This window comes from Sinohyriopsis cumingii, chromosome 6 (genome assembly GCF_028554795.1).
Source record: "Sinohyriopsis cumingii isolate HCF-2022 chromosome 6, ASM2855479v2, whole genome shotgun sequence".
Lineage (NCBI taxonomy): Eukaryota > Metazoa > Mollusca > Bivalvia > Unionida > Unionidae > Sinohyriopsis > Sinohyriopsis cumingii.
In genome coordinates, this window is record NC_142966.1 from 154,934,448 (window position 1) to 154,956,579 (window position 22,132).

Here is a 22,132-nt window from a genome sequence, read left to right on the forward strand (position 1 = left end):
AAGTAATCTAGTCTACTTTGTTTCAAGGGAGATTTTTGCCTCCAGGTATACATCTTTAAGTCTTGGTTGGAATTTCGCCAGGGATCAATTAATTCCAATTCGTTTTTCAGGTCTTGAATCGCTGCCCTAGACTGTTGGTGTTTGTCATGTAAAATATTATAAGTATCCAAATCTAAGTCTTGAACAGTATTCCAGTCTCCGCACATTATAATTGATGAGTTCTCAAAACATAAAGTCTCCTCCTTTAACTTTCTAAAAAAGCTAGGATTATCATCATTATAACCATACAAATTCACGAGGGTTATTCTGTTGCCATTAATTGTAATATCTAAAATAATAAATCTCCCTTGACTGTCACATCTTTCTCTATGAATTATAAATTCAAAAGTATTTCTAAAAAATATTGCAACCCCAGCACTCTTACTAGAGCAGTGGCTAAATATACATTTGTATCCCCATTCAGCTGCCCAATATATTTCATCGTTCTTTGTACTATGAGTTTCTTGCAAGCATATTATAGATACATTCTTTTGTTTTACCCAGTGAAAAATATCCCTTCGTTTTAAGACTGAACCTTGCAGGCCTCTAACATTAATAGATATAATTTTTATTTTATTATCCATGAAAACAGCAGAAATTTTACACATACATATTCTTGTACAGGAATGTATGAAGTAATTATCACCTTGAGTTTATCATATGCATGGTTTTCACACTCACACTCACACAGAATACAAACATCCATAATAAAATCATCCATGGGGTTACAGTAAAGGCTGTAGCTTTGGCTGCATTTGACATTGATACAGTATACTATGGACAACAAGTGAAACAACTCCATTTGTGATAACTCTTATGCACCTCTGACAGACCTTTCTGGAGCTAGAGATAGTTTTGTAAACCAAACGGCACAGATTTAAAAAGGATATAAATTACAACTTAATGAATGAAAAAAAAGGGGTAAAAGGGAAGAAAAAGAAAGAGTGAAAGAGCGCATACAAGGAAGTGGTGGGTAATTGAATGTATGAGCAAAAAATGTGAGACTGAGAGATTTATCATGGAAGAGTAATGTTGAGAAAAGTGAGTAAACAACTTAGTAAATGTGTATATGAGAGTATAAGAGTGAAAGATGATTTATAAACTAGTGAGAGAATTTATTAGGGAGAGATATAACAGTGGACCAGTGAATCATCAGACATATAAATTATGGATAAAATTGGTGAGGGAAAGAAGTGTCTTATACACAAAATATTAAAACAAACTAGAGTAGAAAAAGGAGTATAAAAACGAAAGTTCACATACCTATTCGGTCAATTTCATAAGCTCACAGAATTGCTTATTACACTTATAATCTAATTTTCTCATCAATTTCATCATAGATGTCAAATTTTATCCTTTTTCCTGATTTGGTTTTACCATACACAGATCCATTAAAGTACCATGCCCTGTCAATTTCTTGATGCCTAGATAATTTATTTATAAGTTCAGTATTCAGCCTGGTTACATCCTCTACCAGTCTAATTCCTTTGTACTGCAGAAAATCCTTCCGAGTCTAAATATTATGTTATTGAAGATTTAGTTTTAAAATGCAATTATGTAGGTCAGAAATATGCGGGACAATGCTGTGTTGTGGAATTGAGGCATTGTAAGGTCAAGGTTATTTTCATAGTTCACTCATTCTTGTTTAAATAGGGGGAAAAAAACCCAAATGCAAATACTGTTTAACCAATGCTCAATATTACACCAAGTACATAGACAAATAATAAAACCTGATATTTGTAATCCTATCAATGGACTTTTATAACGAAGTTATGAAGTGAGTGATTACGTTAAGAAAAGCCGTCTTTCTAAAAATCGATCCATTTGCATGATGGCTGTGCAGACTTGGTTGGAAAAAGTGTTTAGTTCATTCATATACTGACATTTTTCACTGATGTCTATGAACAGTTATGGCAGAGTTTAAGTCATATTGCCAAAACACACTGCATATCAATTTTTAAACATGTGCCAAAAGTGTTTATAATATAGATAAGAGCTCACAATTTTCTACTTGAATATAAAGTCTACATTTTGCCTTGAGGTACAGAGTTTTCCAAATTTTGAGAATTAATTTTTTGCAGGAATATACCACATGTTATAAAAGTGCTCTGACACTATGGCATGTTGATATACAAGTGCTATGACATGGCCATCCCATTCAGTAACAACTTAAAAGTTAGCACTAAATCGAGCTTAAACTATACAGTAGCTAAGTTTATCAACAAGTATGTCGTGTGCAGAACCTTTTCTTGTATTGGGTGATACATTGTACTAAGAGTGAGAACTGTACAAGCTTGAAAGGGACCAACCATTCATTTTACGGAGGGGGGAAGTGTTGAGTGTCGACTCCAACATATTCCTTCCTTGCCTATCATTAAAAAAAAAATCACAATATTTCTATCGCATCATAAAGTTCATTTTGCTCTCTCTCTCCCCAGTTGGTGCTGATTACTGTATATATGGGATGGTCCAAATTAGAATAAAGTTTGTTAGGGCTTTGTGTGGAGGAATTTTTATAGCAATACGCAGAGTTTTCCACATTTTGAGAATTAATTTTCTGCAGGAATATACCACGTGTTCATGGTCTAAAGTGCTCTTCGTTATGGATCACTGCCATCTCACCTCTGTCTGCGGCGGTTCGAGTCTAAGATTCAGCCAATGTGGGTATGTGAGAAAGCTTGCCAGTAGCTTCTCGAGGGTCGGTGGTTCTTTCCGGTGTTTTCCCGGGTTCTTCCTCCACCATTAATACTGGCCGCCATGTATAGCCTATCATGTGCTGAAAAATGGCGTTAAACCCCACAACAACAACAACCACGTGTTCATATGAAAGTGCTCTTACACTGAGAAAGAGAGAGATTCACTTCTTTATTTAACCCACTCTTACGACAGCAATGTGAAATGTATGTGACTATGGAATCTAATAATCAAGACCTTCATCCAGTATGCACTTTCAACCTGGTAGAAATCTTTTTTTCCTCGTCAGTTTGTTTTGTTTTGTTAAAGCAGTGCTAGTTTCCGAGGTAGGCCAATGAAGATAAAAAGTTTGATCTCTTATATTTTTTCTTTCTCAAATGTTTGACAACACAAAAGTTATTTGTTAAAATTAATGCTGAGAAACGTTATTATTTCAAATATTTTTGACAAGTTGCAGTTATTAATTACATGTATCATTGAAAACCTCACAACTCTTGCTCTATAATTTATAATCAATGAGAAATATTTGTTAATTTTTGGTAATAATGTCCGTGAAATTGATGTGTGTTCATGGTTACCATAGCAATCTGCATGAATATATGCATCACTTTGTATAATTTCACAGCAATCTGAATATAAATACTAGTTCTGTAGTTGTTATATAGATTTGGCCCAAAAAGCCTGTATTGTTCTAAAACAATTCAGCATACACAGAGAGGGCAGTTAGAAACAAATCAGCACTGGTTTCAAGGTCATCCCAAAACAACACAGCACTACCAGTGTTAAGATTTTCAGGCACATTAAATGTTCATTACAAACCTCACACTTGAATTGTCTCCAGTTTGAATCATCATGTACAACTTCAAACTTCCACTCCTGTTAAACAGTTGACCTCATACGTCACACTTCAATGGTTTGTCTCCATTATGTATCCTGGTATGATTCTTCAGATCTTCACTCACTTTAAACATTTCATTACAAACTTCACACTTGAATGGTTTGTCTCCAGTATGTATCATCATGTGATTCTTCAGATTTCCATTCTCACTAAACTTTTTATCACATATTTCACATTTAAATGGTTTTTCTCCAGCATGTATCATCACGTGCATCTTCAGAGATTCAAAACTATGATACATTTTATGACAAACTTCACATTTAAATAGTTTTTCTCCAGGATGTATCCTCATATGTATCTCCAGTGATGTCCTCTCTTTGAACCTTGTATCACATACTTCACACTTAATTTGTTTTTCTCCAGTATGTATCCTCATGTGCTTCTTCAGATTTCCTGTCTTACTAAACCTTTTATCACATACTTCACATTTAAAAGGGCTTTCTTCAGTATGTAACCGCATGTGTTCCTTCAAACATACACTCTGTCTAAACCTTTTATCACAAATACCACACTTAAATGGTTTTTCTCCTGTGTGTATCATTATGTGATTCTTTAGGCTTCCATTCTGACTAAAGATTTTATTACATACTTCACATTTAAATGGGCTTTCTCCAGTATGCATCCTCATATGTTCCTTCAAACATATACTCTGTCTAAACCTGCTACCACATACTTCACACTTAAATGGTTTTTCTCCAGTATGTATCATCATGTGATATTTCAGACTTTTATTGTGACTAAACCTTTTATCACATACTTCACATTTAAATGGGCTTTCTCCAGTATGTATCCTTACATGTTCCTTCAAACATACACTCTGTCTAAACCTCTTATCACAAATAACACAATGAAATGGTTTTTCTCCAGTATGTATTGTCATATGCATCTTCAAGCTAGCACTCTTTCTATACCTTTTGTCACAAAATCCACATTTAAATAATTCTTCTCCAGTATGTATGCTCGTGTGCTGCTTCAGATGTCCATTCTGACTAAACCTTTTATCACAAAATTCACACTTAAATGGTCTTTCTCCAGTATGTATCCGCATGTGCACCTCCAAACTTTGAGTCTTTCTAAACTTTTTATCACATACATCACATTTAAATGGTTTTTCTTCAGTATGTATCATCATGTGCACTTTCAGAGGCGTCATCTCTATAAAGCTTTTATCACAGACTTCACATTTAAATGGTTTTTCTCCAGAATGTATCCTCATGTGCCTCTTCAGCGTCGTCCTCTGTGTAAAACTTTTGTCACATGCTTCACATTTAAATGGTTTTTCTCCTGTATTCATTCTCGTGTGCTTCTTCAGGTATCACAGTACCAACTGTTTTTCCATATACCTCAATGCTAATGTTTTGTGAAATAAATATACTTTATATCCTACCTCAGCATGCATGTCACACACTGTCTTAGAGAACAATGCTAGATTGTCAATTTGACAATGACATAACCAGGTACTCCATTGCATTTAAGAGAGATAACTCTAGTGGAACTAGACAGAGGTAAGAGTTATCTAGTCACAACAAACACATTTTGAGCCATGTGTACTATATGTTAAAAAAATCATAAAAGATACAAAATATGATCCAGATAGAAACTAAGATAAACTCACATGTTGCCAAGAGGCTCAACTTTTATTAAGCCTAACAGAAAGTACAACTCTTACATAATGCACAAATCAAAGCTAGTGTTGTTCTTTATTTCTGAAGCCAATGTTTCTACACCTTAAGCTCCGCCCACCTGGACTTGCTCAATTGGTACCGTTATACCGTCAGGATGAGGAGACGAAAGTAAAGACAAGCCACCAGGATTGTAAATACCAAGGTGTGTATTGACTCGTGTCTTCCCTTGTCACATTCCGGTCTTATGTCACGCAGTTTGTATTTCATGGACAATAAACCAAGGACATACATCCGTAGCCTGGTGTCCTGTTTTGTATGCTCCATATGTTGCAATCCGCTATGCGAATATCAGATTGCAAGTAAAGGAGCGTTCAATGCCGGGAATCAGACTAAACGCATGCACTATATGTCATTCATTATCACATAGTTGGTATAGATTTCCTATAATATGTGCAGTTTCATATTTTTTTGTATATGACGTGTTACATATCACTTTATAAGATTCTATTGGTCCAAATTAGCCCATGAAATTATTGTGCAGTAGTCTCTTTACTGATTGGCTGCAATCGTATGATTTTTTTTTATATATAAAAAAACCCGCCATCTTTAATTTTTTTGTTTTCAATAAACATTTTGGCGGTAAATTTTTTTAACCCAATTCAAGCAATGGAATATTGGGTGGGGTGGGGGGAATGGTATCGTTTGTCTGAATATGGCCAATTTACCACCACAGGAGCTTGTGATGTCTTGTATAACTTATTATAACATGAAAAATGGCTAATACCCCAAGACAAGAACGACGACAACAACAGCAACAACAAGAAGTAAAACTAAGAGTTAGCTAAGTTCATAGCGGGGTGTGCGGTGGAGTTGGAGGGGTGGGGGCGGTGAGCCTATAGCATGGAATCCACGCTGTATACAAGCGCGGTTTAAATGTTAACTTAGAGAAGTAAACAAACTCACCTTTGTTCACAGAAGAATGTGGACATAAACCGTCTCCAAACCGACAGAAGTATATCCAACCACTGCATATTCACGCGCTAATTATGCGATGCAATTTTGACTCAAAATGAAATTTGTTTACATATTATGTAGTCTGCTGTTCCAAGTCAAGTACTGCAAATATCCGGTCACAAGTACATTACAGTAAATATGGGAATTTCTACATTCAGTAAACCTTCTTTCACATGAATATTGCAACAATGTAATATTTAGTTGCGAAACTTACAAGTTAGGTCACGTAAACATGGATTGTCTAAAGCCTTCTAGCGGGTACTGCATCAAAAACAATGTGACATCACGCGCATTTGACATTATATGTTGAAAAATGATTTTGTATGTGTAAAATGTTATGCTTCTTCGAAAGGACTCTTGTTCTTTTACTTAGTTTGTAAGAAAAGTATAATCTACTTTTAAACGCTCATAAGTAGTGAAGGGGGGCTATAAAGCGACAATGGAAAATAGATTACAGCTCCCCACCCCCCTTGGGCCTTTATAGCGACAAGATTTATAGCAACAATGATAATTATCATTACAAGACCCACCTTGGGTCTGTATAGCGACAAGATTTATAGCGATAATGGGACAATACATTATAGGTAAGGTGACGTCACAGTACTGAAGATTGGTAAAAATGTAGCAAGGGGCTGACCTCAATCGGAACCAAAGAGCGGAAAAACAACCTAGAACATTATGGCGGGACAGAGACACAGATAACACATACAACAGACTACATACTAACACAAACAATTATACAACCAACTAAACAAAGTTTAGGCAAAAAACTCTTTTCGAGGAATATGAGTGGCCCTGAAAAGGGCCTTTGGGTTCTTCTCCTTCTTTTATTTTCTCAAGTTCTTCCACCATCTTCTCACTTTCTCAATAATTCCTTTCTTCTTTCCCGTCTCTGGAATCCAGTCAGGATGTCCCATCAATCTAAATTTTTCCTGTATCTACATCTAATTTTCATTCAGTCTTTCAAACTTCTCCTTCTTCTTTCTGTTTTCTTTGTCTTTCTTTGTTTAGCGCATTTATATATAATCTACTTCACCTCTTCCTCCAACACTTTTCTCGTTATTTCTTCTCTTTTCTTTAGTTGGTCTCGCTCCCACTTCACAAATAACCACTCTGTCCAATGCATTGCGTCTTATAGAAAACACCTGACTTTGATGATACCATCATGTGCTCCTTCAAGGTTCCCACTCACATATGGAGGTTGAATGAAACCTCTTAACTTTTCTACTTCCACCTCTATCACAGCGTGTGCCAGATCCCTGGCTACTTTCAGGCTAGTCACAAAGTCTAGACTATCTTGATACTTCCATTCCTTCTCAAGCCTTTACACCACATAGGCTGCATCCATGATCCAGTATCAACAGTCCTTCAATTATGTTGAACAACTCTATTGCCATCTTCGTTTATTCAGTGTTGAATGGCGCGAACAACTTGACTTGACTATTTGAATTTACGTCGTTTTCGCCCAGCTGGGGCATGTACGACGGTTTCTTTAAGGAGGTATTCACGACTATTTGAGTTGCCTGTTTCCAATGTTTTACGTACACTGAGTTGCTTACTGTTAGTATTTTCTGAATTTTCTGTTGACATGCTATCTTTACTGCTTCGAATATAACCCAGAATTCCGCTGTGTATATTGAGCATTTATCCGGGAGTCAGCTTCCTGTTTTGCCGTTCAGTTATTGCGGCCACTTTGGTTTTGTGAGAGAAGATTGTTACTTTTAAGGTGATGTTTGAGTCTGTTGTTTATCATCGTCTCCATCACCTTGCATATGTTATCGGTAAGGGAGATCGGTCTGTATGAGGATATTTCTATGGGGTCCTTGCCAGCTTTAGGGATCGGAATAACTATAGTCTGTTTCAATTTGTGGGTAATTTGTCCTGTCTGCCATGATTGATTGACCAAATCTAGTACGATTTCTTCCATATTCGGTGATATTTTCTGATATATTTCGTATCCTAGGTTATCTTTTCCTGGGAAGGTGGTTTTCTTACGTCTATGTGCTGATTTCTATTTGTACAGGGTAAATGGTTTGTTTAAGGGAGAAATCCTTTGATCTAGGTCAGTAAGTAGGGATGGATATTTATACTCTATTGTTTTTCTATGTGCTTGGAATTTGGTTGTATGATTGTCATTTTTGCTCATTCCAGCGAAGTGTATTGCTAGTTGTTCTGCTTTATCTTTATCAGTTCATGCACTCTTGATGTTTGGAATAATGTGCTATTTGCGCCTCGCATCGCTTTTAGTTTATTCCAAACTTGTTTTTAGTTGCATTGGTTAATTTAAAGAGTGGAGCAATATTCTTGCAAAGATTTTTCGTTTGCTCATTTAATGATATTCTTTGCTTGCTTTACTTTTATTTTATAGTTTGTATAATTGTATAATCAGTTGAGAGACATCTATGGCGAAATTTATTGAGGGATTTCTTTTGTTCCTTGATTATATTTTTGCAGTCGTCGTTCCACCATGGGATTGTTTGTTTAGCATTAGCGGTGTTTTGGTTCCAGTAGTGGGGATACTTTCAGTGGCGGCTGCACTGATCACTTCATATATTTTTTTGTTATATTTGTTAATGTCGTCGTCCCGTAGGCTGGCTATAGTCACTCTTGCGAGCAAGGAATTGAATGAATGCCAGTTGGCTTTGTCCAGTCTCCAATTGGATACTTTGGATGAAGTGGCAACAGGATTGGTAAAATTAGTGGTAATAATAATGGGGAAATGGTCACTGTCCAACGTGGAATCTCTATCCACTTCCCAGCTAGATATAGATGCTAATTTGGGTGTGCAAATTGTTAGGTCAATTGAAGATAGTGATCCATCCTCTGGTGAAATTCAGGTTTTAGTACCATCATTAAGTATGACCAGATTATTGTTGGTGTTCCATTCTTCAGTTAGCTTGCCTCTCTTGTTTTGATACTTCTTTTGCGATGTGCGTTGAAGTTACCGCATATCATGTATTCATTTGTTGTGCTGATGAGTTGGAAATAGTTGAGGGGGGAGACGGCATGAGGTTTACCAGGGTCATAAATATTAAACATTTCAAATGAAAACTGCCCACTATGGATAAGTATCGATTGATACTCGAGGGGTGTGGGGTTATTGGGGTCATTTGTGGATTCAGGGTATTGTTAAAATGATGTATTTGTGAGTGAATCACTAACAAAGATCTCTAGACCACCCCTCTTAGCTTATTATCTCTCATCGTGAAGTTGCTGGCTGAATAACCAGGAATTTTTGGTATACTTTTATTGTTTTTTATGGATAAGTGTTTCTTGGATGACTATCAAATCAGGCTTGATTTTAGATTGTTGAAGTTTAATCGTTAATTCCTGTTTATTAATATTTAATCCCCTGCTATTCCTTTGCCATATTAATGTATTATTTTTCCTAGTTGTATCCATTTCTGTTGTTATAATTAATTATAGTAGCAAATTATAGAGTCAAATAAGTGTTTGGTTTGGAGGTTGTTTTCCAATAAATCAGATAATAACCTGAATAATGGGATACAAGGTATGTGATAATTTTGAGAGATGTTAGTGATTCCCACCATGAGGTCCTTTAAGTAGTGGATAGTTGTGTCATGTGAGAATTCCTCATGTGGGGGCGCACTTGTGTTACCTGCATTGTTTTCGCTCATGCTACTTGCATTGCTTGGTAGTGGTGGGTCTGCAATTTCAGTTTTTGCTTAGTTTCGAACCTCTCGTACGAAGGTCGATATGTCTGGGTAGCCAGACTGACGAGCTCTCCCTTTATATTTGTAAAGCACGGACGTGAAGGAAAACACTCCCTGACACCAAAACGTACAAGGTCCTATCATTAACCCCCCCACCCAAATATGGAATGCGCGGAACTGAAAGAAACACTTACTCACTTTTTTAAACTTACAATCACTAACTACAAACAATCACATACAGATTAATTTTTGACAAGCTACGGAAACAAAGTGCTTAGAGACACACTTCTAACAATGTCAAAGAATCGAAGTGCTTATAGACACACGTCTAACAAAATCAAACAAACGAAGTGCTCATAGACACACTTCTATTTTTAACTTACTAACATACCATTGCCAATTGAATTAGTATCTCTTTTCTAGAGTATTGGGTATCCCTAAAAAGGGTTGTTATTTTGTGGACAATGAGTTATGGCAATCCTTTATGGTCTAAGATTGCGTCCCTATCTGGCAGCAATCGTTCCCACTGGATAGGGTCTGCTTATTCGGAAAGAGAAGGAGAACTTTTGTGTCTACACGACAGTCGACAAAACCTCAGTCTGGTTCCTGATGATGTAACTGTGCTCTCTCTCTCTCTCTCTCTCTCTCTCTCTCTCTCTGCTTCTGAAGTCTATACTTCTCTGTCCATTCTTCCTTTTCTTTCTTGATTTCCTCTCTGAAGAACTCTTCTATCATGTCTTCGGTCACTTTCAACATTCTGACATTTTCTATCTCTTTAGGTTTGGGTATCAGGCTTTGCCTGACACGATGTAAATTCATGTAAGCTTCCTTCAGCTTGGCTAGTCTTGAGCACATCTTCATAGGACGATGAGTCAACAATGGATGATTAGACTATCTATCTACATTGGATTATAGAGGCTTGCGCTCTTCCGAGCATGTACCTCTGATTTGTATCTACATGGTTGGCTATTTAAATGTTCCTAGGGGAAGGAATTAGAGCCACTTCCCCCAGGCATTTCTGTGCTCAAGGAGCACCTTTTAATTGAAGCCGTTATGCAGTGGAGCTAATAGAGGTCCCAACTCTCTGAATTGAGGGCTTGAAGGCGAGAGGGAACAGATTCAGCACACACTCAATTTATTCAGTCGGTACGACCTAGCTGCATTAGGTGTATATGAGTGGGAATGGACCCATCAAACACTCATATGTATTGTACTGAATTTTCAGTAGCACTAAGGACGTGCACTGCACGCTGATTGTTTTTGATATCCGGCCTTCGCAAGGGACGAGAGGGTGGAAAGCTCGAATCCTAGGTCACAGGTCGGTGCTCATAGACTCCAGTGTATCGGGTTTTATATGTCGTCCTACATAATTTGGAATGAAAACTATGTGCTGTTTAAGTTAGAGTTTGCTAAGGAGAGGTACCTTAGGTTACAGGTTTTAGTAAAGCTTGCCACCTTGGGAGGCTGGTCCTGATGGTCTTGGACATTTGAGACCACCTTCTATGTTGGAGGAAATTTATGGTCCTACGTGTCTGAATAATTGTGGTTTTATTTGCAGCCTTGTGCTGCTGGGCCTGATGGTCTTTGGTGTTTTAAACCACAATAAAGGAGCTAATTTGAGGTCTTACTTTGCTAAAGTTATTTATTGGTTTGCCACCTTGTGCGGTGGGCCCTGAAGGTCATGGGTGTTGGACCACCTTATACGCTCTAATTTTAGGGACCGAGAAATGCTCGTGCTTTAGATATGACTGTCACCTTCGGCTAGAGTCATTTTCTCAGAGGTATTAATGGTGTTACGTACAAATAGGGATGTCAGGTAGAGTTTAGAGAAAGAGTGTAAATGAGGGGTTAATTAGATGGTAAAATGGAGTGTAGAATTTGTTTATATAAACGAAATTGTTTTCGCCCCACCCATATTTATGTTTTTAGTTGCATTATTTATCAGGTGTTATTTTAATGTCAGGTTAGAAACATCTGGTAAGGCCTATTGCATTGTTTAGCGGGTCATACATCCGGATGAACCAGGGTGCTGCAGTGGATGATAGGTGCAGGTGCAGGATTAGCTCGCGCTTGGCGGTACACACCCCTATGTGAGCGGTAAACCGTATGCTACTCCCGCAACCAATTCGCCACCCAGTTACACCAAGAGCGGCGTCCGGTGGTGTAGTGAACAGCTGTACTGGTTTAGTTATGATACTGTGGTTTTATATTTTATTTGGTATAAAGTTTATTATTTTTATATGTGTGAGGTTAAGGTTTGTCTATATACTTGCTGATCGATATTTATGTTTAATTCATTTCTCTAGCTCATGGATGAAGCTATTTTTTTATTTTCATGTTAAGTATATTTGGGTAAGACATATATATTTGCCGAATACTCTGATCGCTAAGACGTGTTAAAGACATCTGATTTTATTTACTCCATAGCTTTAAGTTTGTTAGCCTGTCTACTAGTTATGATAAGTTGAACATACTTTATTTTGATTATTTTCCTAGCTTGCGGACATAGTTATTTATGTGATGTTATTTTATTTTCAGGCTGAATCAATTTTGTTAAGACAGATATCTTTGCCGAGTACTCTGGTCGCTAAGACGTGTCAAAGACATCTGATTTTATTGTTCCTTACATTTAGTTTGTTAGCCTGTCTCCTAGTTGTAATTAATTGAATGATATTTGTTTTTAGCGTGTCATAAGTCCGGATAATCCAGGGTGCTGCAGTGAGTGATAAATGCAGGTGCAGCATCAGCCCACACTTGGCGGTACCCACCCCTATTTGGGTGGTAAACCATATGCTACCCCCGCACCCAATTCCATACCCAGTTACACCAGAAGCGGCGTCCGGTGCTGAAATGACCAACTGTATTACGGATGGTTTAATTATGGTACTTTAGTTTTACATTTTATATTTTTAGCCCAGATTCGTATATAAAATTGATTATATTTATATAAGTGAGGCTAAGGTTGGGGTTGTTATTCATTAAAAACTCTGAGTATGTCACCAGGGATTGAATCTTATTTTGCTCCATTTTTAGTTTGGTTCTTTCTTTCTTTAGTTTTGGCAGGTGTTGAATATATGTGTTAGGTCTTATGGCACCCGGCAGTGGTACCAATTTGGGTTGTGGGGTTTAGATCATATTTACTGCCAAAAGCTGCTGGCCAATTTAGTTTTTTCGGTGTAGATTCTAGTTATGGTTTTTTGATCCGAGTTGTTTTTTTGGGGTGGTTTCTTATTCTTGTTAATATCTTTTAGGTGTTTTTGGTTCCAGCATATTTGCCATTTGCTATCAGTAATGTTTTTCGTTATGATTAGAAGTTCGCTGACACTGCAATTAATGGTTACATGAGTTGGTTATTTTAGTTTTCGTTTGGCAATTTTTTAGACTGGAGACTACTTCGCCTTATATGGTTCAAACGCGGATGCGACAGAAAACATCCATACAATGTTTAGAGTCAAACCGCTAGGATAGTTTGATTTGAGGGTGAGGGATAGAGAGAAGTCAAAGAGCATATATCATGTCAAAAATAGAAAACAAACGACAGACGCCTTTTTTCAAAACATCATTTTTATGCAAATAACTAACAACCAACAATTAACAATTAACAATAAAACAAACATTTTCTTTCAAATAACAAACTATTTTGGACAAGGCTGACAACCTTGTGAAGTCAAGCTAGACTTTCAGGAATGGAAGTCATTGGGCCATTCATTTACAGTACGTTTCCTAGCTAAAGACAAAAGATAACCATAATGGTCACAAAACCATCGATCTACTTTGTCATTGTTTCTAGAAGAGTGACGATCGAAATAAGTCACTTAATGTTATAAAGAATATCCAAGAATGCGTTGATTATGAAAATACACACAATATTGTCCACACACCACGGAATCTTTGCCTTGTAATTTCACATTATTGAATCGTGTTGTCTGCGCATTTCTTCCATATGAATCAAAACACTCCACACAACTATTTTTATGAACGTAGACGGCTACCCAGTGGGTTGCTGGGAGATGACTGTCGTCCATGTTGATGACATAAGCTTGATGGTCTTGGGGTTTGCGAAGAGGCAGTTCACCTTTAGCACACACGAAGAAGCAGTGTACGAACTGTGGTTCAAAAGGTAATAAAGTTCCCAGGTATCCATTTTTGTGCTGTTTTGTTGTTTCTTCTTGTTGTTTTTCTTCACAGGTAATGATAAGTTATCAATTCAATCCTGACTTTTTGCTTGAAAATGTCTGACAAGTAACTGTTTCTTCGTTTCGTTTCCGCACTCTGAGCCAACAGAGCTTCGATGTGATGGATCTCCAGAGTCATCAGTGGAGGAGAGGAATGTTCACTCAAGTCTTTATACATTGATGCAACACGGCTTCTTCTGAAATAAGACTCCAAGCTTCGTCTAGATACTCATCTAATTTTTCTTCTTGACTCAGCATCAGACATTTGTCGTGTTGAATTTGACTGTGATGATCGTTTTGACATCCATAGCAATCTTTCCTGATCTATTCCGTAATTTATTCTGCTATGTGTTTGGCAAAACATGAGACTAAATGTTGTTCTTGTTCTGGCCATCTGGACTTCATCACTATGGTCTTTTCGTCTTTGTCTAGGGCTTCTGTTTCCACGGTATCCTCCCATTCCATTTCCATAGATTCTCCACCATTCAAAGAGGGATTACACTCTTCCATTACTATTAATAGTCTAGAATGACTTCTCTCACACTATTGATTTATATGGTATTATCAAATTCGGCATACAATATGACGTTCACCGTGTGGGGTAAAGCTTCTGGAAACTGAGGTTCCATACGAATCTGACCGGATTTTATAGGGTGGAAATGTCCTTCATCGCTGCCTTGGTCTAAAGCAAAATCAAAAGCCCACAAACTGTAGCCTCTGCTTAATCTTCTACATTATACCGTTACGTCTGTTGGTACCTTGTTGTCCCGTGCCTTCATACAGGGACAAGTATGACGTGAACGAATTATTCTCTTTAAAGTCAGGTTCAAATGGTCTGGTACACAAGGTCTTGACATTGCGACTGACTTCCTTTTTGGATACGTTATAGTGATAAAATTGGAAAGGATGTTGTTTTCTGGCTTCGTTGAAGGATGTATTGCTCGCCATACCAAAGATTAAACGTTTGTGTATCTGTCCTTGGAACAGATGATCTTCGATCATGGATCGTTGGTTAGCGGGAATGGTGAAAATTTTCACTTCCACACGTCGTATCGGATACTTAGCGGACCTTCTGCTCAAAGTGTGACTGATGTCGCTTCCCACTTTAGGTAACACTTCTACACGTCGCACGTAGACTTTGGCTTCTTTGATTTTGATTTTGTAATCGGCATCAGTTTCATCCATCAAATCAAAAGCGGTGCTGCTACGATTCAGTCTCAGGCGGACATCCACACCGTTCAGCAAATACTTGTCTTGTAACCACATGTTCAAATGGAAACGATTCATCAGTTCTAAACTCTTTCCATGTTTGGTATTGTTTCGTCGTTCTATAAATCTCTCATTGTGTCTTTGGGTTTTATCCGTTTTGGTTTCGTTGCAATAGCCTGATAGATTTCCATAATACGCAAGCATACAAATGAGTGTTCTTGGCTTCTTTTCCGTACGTCAAGAGATTTTCCAGGTACGCTTGGTAAGCGTCACTTGAAGTCAGAGGAGTGTCTCCGCCCCAAATGTAGTTCTTGTTCGAATGATGACTGTCGTTGGGCACAAAACTCCAATTGTTCCCGTTCGAGCAGTATTTCAGGAAAGGATTGGGAAGAAGGTAACCGATGCAACTGCTCAGTAAAATGGTCCACAATTGTTTTTCTCCTTGTTGCAAACTTAAATTGGCCATGGTCGCACATATGACACAATAAACCACAAAGATTTGGCAGAAAAAGACGATATGCGTTTTAGACACACGTTCTCCACACCACAACCTCAAGGGTTGCTTTTGTAGATCTTGCAGAGAAAAATTCGGTGAAGGAGTGGTCACTGAGGTGGTAGCGGTAGCTGAGTTTGTGTGGAAGGGCATGATAATGACTTCTTTTATAGTTGATGACTTGCGAAGCGTCGATCCAATAATCAAAACTGGGAAGATATCCTTTACAACGCACTTTGACTTCTTTGACACGGCGTTTTCCCACTTTACGGGTTCTTCGTTCGAGAATGCTTTCGATGTCATACATTTCGTCTTCTTTTTTAAAAATCGTTCGTCTTCTTTTTGTAAAACGTTCCTTTTAACACTTCCCCGTTCATGTCTTATAATTTATAGACGGTAGGATGACGGCCACGCACTCGTCCAGTGACACGACAAAATTTGGTGGACCACTTGGGTAAGTAACCTTTGTCGAAAGTGAGTTTGGTTTTGCCAGTTCTTATGTAACGTGTTTAGGCTCGAATAAACAGTAACACAAGAAAAAGTGAAAACCACAAGCTTTAAAAAAATATTATAAGTTATTTCCCTAGAAAAATTATGTAAGAATGAAAAAATATGAACTTACGGTTTTTAGAATCAAATTAAAACATAATCCAAGAATAATCCGCGAATAAAATTATTGAAGTCTTAATAATAAAAGGTTCTAATAATTTCAAGTTCAAATCCAAGATGGAAGACGATGACGTATGCTGTAATCTGTAGTGTTGTAGTATACAGTTCTTTATAGAAACAAGAAAAATCACTCCGGTTTTGGAAATCTGAATAAAGTTTATAAAAGCTGTCCTTGTTCAACACTTTCATTTGAGCACACGTATTTTCTAGGTAAAAAGAATTAATCCTTTTGAATCCAATTAATTTGAAATAACTCTAAAAAACACAATGTACAACTTCCAGTGTAGGAGCCCAACTACTGAGAATATCGTCTACAAAACAAAAGTTACATCGTATTCTAAAAGGCAAAAAGAGGGTCACGTGATCATGTTCCAGAACCTCGTCGAAATTATTTACTTGTTAATGATCACGTGCACTCAGTGTGGCCCTGACGAAAGGCAATCATTTTACTCTAAGAAATACAAAATAACTTTTTTATTCTACATCTTAAATCAGTACTCTCACCATGACCTCGGCAACAACCAATCATTTTAAAATAAAAATAGAACTTATTTACGTGGCTGCTACTAATTTTGAATCAAGGGGAGGAGCTATGTCAACACCTGGTGTTTACTAAAACGAACAGTCAAGGTCAAACTATTTTCTGGTGAAAATATCATCTCCAGTGAATAAATTTACATTAAAATAGCATGTGATGAAAAATAAAATATATAAAACTGACAAACAAATAATAAAATTGAAACAAATATACATTAAATCAGATATAATTAAATCAAATATACATAACACCAATGCGCACTCAATCTGCTATTGCCAACACTCTACTTATCTAGGGGACAGGCACTGTCGGTTGCGTACTAAACAGATTATCGAAAACGGTCACGTCGTTGTCGGGAGTCACTTCGATGGTAAGATTGGTTATGCGCTTGGACCAAGAGCGGTAAGACGTCGATGTACTTGAGAGTGTGGTGACGCATAAAATATTTCCACATGCGTTCTTTCAAGGTGCGTTGAAAACGTTCAACGATGCTGGCTTTGGTTTCGGGATTCGCGGTGGTGAAAAAATGAATGTCACGTTTCTTTAATTCTTTTATGATAGCTTGGTTCAAAAATTCTGTGTCTTTGTCGGTTTGCCATCGAAAACGGCGCCGACCACTTTCTTTCAACACCAGTTGGAGGGCCCGCACTAATTCATTGCTCGATTCAGATGTCAGTGGCACGACCCAGGCAAATTTTGAAACGACATCGATGACATAAAGCCACGATTGTAGGTGGTCAAATGAGAGACGTCTGCTAAATCGGCTTGCCATTGATGATCGATACCCTCCGCTTGGGTGCGACATCTGGAAAATTTTCGTCCAATGGGTTTGTGTAAACTGTATGTGGCTTGTTCTTGTAACCGTCGTTGCACTTGAGGTAAACGGAGATTTTTCAGTAGAGGTTTGGCAGCACGATACAATTTCTAAACTCCTCCGTAACCTGCAGGATGGGATTGATGGTAGCAAATGCTGGCTAATACCTTCTCCATTTTTTAATAAGTCACTCACGCTTCGCTGATGCTACTTTGGATTGGGCGAAATGGTGGTTTGGAAACGGCTTTACGTGGCCGGTGTGCCACGGGAGTAGAAGTCGAAGGTAGTGGTGGCGATGGAGATGGTATTGAAATGGTTTTGGTCTTTCTATCTTTTTTCACTTCTGGTTTCCCTTGTTTCGTTTTCACTTCCGTCGAAAGAGGAGTGGACATCATCTTTTTAACCCAAGCTTTCAGTTCTTCTCGTTGGGGAGTGGGGGAAGGGGTCAAGAATGACGCTGTAATCTTACGCGGAATGGAAGCTGCTGGCGGTGTTTTAAAGACTTATCGTACCTCTACTTTCTCAGGCATTCGTGGGGCTTGTGTCAGTCTTTTACCGATGGGGGTGGTGGTGGTAATGGTGATGGACTTTTCATCAAGGCCTTACAGTCTTTCAGAGTGGGTAGAGCGGGTTCGTCTAAAGCTTTCTGGTAAAAGAGTTGTAGTCGTTGCAAGAGTTAACTGTACTTTTGCGATTTTTCTGTTTCGGACAAATCGTTGCGATCCATCGACGATTGCAATTCGTGTTGTAACTGGGACATCTCGGTCAAACTCGGATTGGGAGGCAACTGTAGGATCTGTTTTTCTTGCCAACGATGGTATTCCACATCGTTTGTGAGGTACTAAAGCCAGTTGTCGTCCTTCCATTCGATTTCAAGGGTCACGTCTGTAATCTTTAAAATCTAGAGGTCCCTTTTATCTTCTTGGTTCCTTTTTATCTGGTTCCCATGAGTCCTCGCAGAATTGTTCCCAATACTCCTTTCAGCAAGGGTACTAACAACAAGGGCAAAGTTTCTCCGCGTTGTTTCAATATCTTCTTCTTTTGACGAATGGGTATTTTCTTTTGAACCATTTGGCGAAGACCGTGATGATGCTTGCTAAGCATTTTCTCTGGTGTTTAGACAAAAGGTTTAGTGTCTTTTAAGACAGTGAAATAACATTCCCAAGCGGTATGGATGACGTGTTTGGAGGTGATTTAAATGAGTTTTTTCCCGCATGGATGGCGGAGCTTTGAACTGGACGGACAACATATCCCCATGTTTGACTAAACGAGGAGGCAGTCCATTCCTTTTCTTTCTTTTTGGGTTAGAAGAGGGTTTGGATTCTGGGGGGTGACATCTTTGGGTGTTCAGGATACAAAAGACTGATTCCCATTCTTTGACTCATGTCTTTTTTTATACTGAACGCGTCGCCACTGATTGTCTTTAGGTCGTATCAACTTAATGACAGGCATCACGCGTCGTGGATGGGTTCGCAACGGAATAAATAGGGACAGTTCTTGCTTGGACAAATCCAGTAGACTCTGTGACATGTCCGATCTCTCTTGGACTTTGATTTTGGTGGCAGTTACTTTGTGAGCAGATGACAGTGCAACTAAAGAGGAGGAGGGTGTCACCGCTGCAGGATAACATTATGGAGACGCAGGTTTCCATTGTTTCGTCAAATGAGGAAGAACGAATGTCAAATTGGGTTTGGCAGGCAAAAGGTTGCGTCCTTGCCGCACTGTCTCTCTTGCGGGTAGAATCTGTTTTCCGGGGGGCTTATCTATTTTTGGGGGACTTTTCTTTTTCTTTGTCTGTGAGCTTTTATTTTTCTGGTGTTGTGACCTGGTCTTGACACCACAGCTCTTTATCTTCTTTGGGGTTCGTTTGGCTTTTTGGGGAGTGGCTTTTTTCTTGAGAAGAACTTTGGGAGAATTAGGATCCCTGTTTAAGAGGGAGTGAATGATGACACATCGTAAAGAACCGCTACCTCAAGGTATCAAAATAATATGGTTTTTTGTTTGAGTGTTGATGAGGGGATCGGCCAGTTGCGTCAAAGCTACTTTGGTTCTCTCAAAAGAGCATTTGATTTCATGAGGAATGTGAATGATACCTTGCAGTAATTTACGTGCTGTCACCGTAAACCATTGTAAGACACAAGAACGTTTATGTGGACTTCTTTCGTCCGTCCTGACACTAGTGGTGAAACAGATGGGTTCGAAATCGCAAACACGTTGGAATCGCCTTGAATTTCTCGCAAGAGGCAGTACGCCGATTGCCACTCTTTGCAATACCACACGGTCCGTTGAGGTGGACAATCGATCAAACGATGTTTATGTTCGGTCAAACGTTTGACAAATTCGGTTTTGCTTGAACCACTAGGTCCAGCAATTAACATGTTAAGGGGATGGCAAATATAGAAGGCCTCCCAACTGGCACGATCTAAGAGATTGGCGATGACAATGAAATGGGAGAAAGATGGAGTGGAGACCATAGATGTAGCCATATCCAGGAAGGTTAGCCACTTTTGACGTGAAGAAGGAGAAGACAAGAGTGTTTTTACTTTCTCTGGACATTGTTTTTTTTTTAATGGAACAATAGGAAATACAAAAGTACATAAAAGCCAAATGGTTAAGTACAGCAATAAGAAACACATCAAAACGATCAAAGTGGAATATAAACAAGTCACTGTACATGTTTTTGGGTAACCAAGGTGTACTAGGGACAGTGAGTAATGTTCTTACATTCTCTACATTGGGTACAGTCACATAGGTGTCCTCCCGGAATGGTCTTTCGGGAATGTCTATGACAGTCATGTCCGGAAGGGAGTGGTTGCCCTTGGGGACGGGTTCGTCTGGCACTATCACTAACACAGGTTTAAAAGTTACTTTTTCCCTGGACGATTGCCAACTTGGGCATAATTTGCCACTTCTTTAGTCTAAGTTTCATAACCCAAAATTGTCCAGTCACGTACATCTGTCAAATGGGGGTGTTAGTCACAAGCTACACACGTCATACATATATTCGGTACCAATAACTTGACATATCTTTTTTCCCCTTAGAGGTCAAGTATCCAGATGAAAACGCAAGGCTTTGAACAAAATTAGTTTCTCGTGGACATTTAAACGGGTCACTTTCATGTTTTATTTGGCGGCAAGTACTGTTCGTAAAGAGTCCACAAGGAATCGGTTGATAAAGGAAATCCCAGAAACGAGTCACTAAGGCACACACAACACGTCGACCCCAATTCAATGGACACAGTTCATGTAATAAGTGTTGATAATCCTCCACTGTCTTAATAGTGTCATTGATTTCCTTCCATGGAATTTGTTGTATCCCTAGTGATAAAGGTTGTGGCATGGTAGCCCTTATTTATACCCTCTTTTGTCGGAGGTAATAAGTGTACTTTTTGCGCAAAACTGATCGTACTCCAATAGCGAAACCAATGTGTTTTGTCACTAGTTCACCCACCACAAATCGCGTAGAATTGTCCTCTAAAAGACATAATTTAATAGCGTAAAACATTTTGGTAATTCTCTAACTCTTCCTCTGGTACTTGTTTTAGTATGGCCAACATGTAACAAGTAGGATGAGTAGACACCAATGTATCCTGGTCCTCATCCATTTGAACAATATCTGACCATTGGAACGTTTTCTAATGAATCAGTCCTCTTATAGCATTCCGGTACCAGTTGTTTAAACATCGGCGACATAATGGATGCAATTGTTCTTTGCGTTGGACTTGTAGTTTGACCAACTCTCGGTAAATGCGTTCTCTCAACTCAACAGGCAAACCTTTAATGTTCTCTTGTGAATTATCCATCATCATGTCAGTCAGTATTAATTAATTTAAAATCTTCTACTAGAGCGAAATTAATATACATAGTAATTTCTGACCACTGCCATTCAGGATAACGGTCAAAAATGTCAATAAAATCTTCTGATGTAAATGGTCTAAAGCGGAATAATCGGAAGAAGGCAGACTTGATTCAGAGAAATCTGACACGTTTGTTGACTTTTCTCACCTTCCTCTTGTGAATTTCTTGACGCAAAAGTTCCTCAGTCCGTGTTAAACTTTCTTGTAGATCTTTTCATGCAATTCTTTTGGTAATCCGTGAATATTATTTTTGAATGGGGTTTAAATACTTGTCTAAGTGTTCTTCAACGTTTGATTCCTTGCCAAACTAGTTTCTTAAACGACATGGCAGGGCACTTCAATGAATATGTCTCACTAAAGGTAGGTAGTGACAATCCGGAGACCATCGAACATGTTCCAGGTAGGCCGAATCTTTCTGCTCTCACTCGTCAGG

General features: G+C 38.4%; 1 protein-coding gene across 1 annotated transcript in view; it reads right to left on the minus strand.

The window, feature by feature from the left end:
- Window positions 1–3,217: 3,217 nt before the first annotated feature.
- Window positions 3,218–22,132, minus strand: part of LOC149798317 (uncharacterized) — a 38,549-nt gene continuing 19,634 nt past the window's right edge. Inside the window, exons 3-4 of the mRNA XM_089960861.1 lie at window positions 7,416–7,592; window positions 3,218–4,947 (exon numbers count right to left, since the gene is read on the minus strand). Coding sequence (XP_089816987.1) covers window positions 3,627–4,947; window positions 7,416–7,592 — 1,498 coding nt within the window. The 3' untranslated portion in view covers window positions 3,218–3,626. The remainder of the gene's footprint in view (window positions 4,948–7,415; window positions 7,593–22,132) is intronic.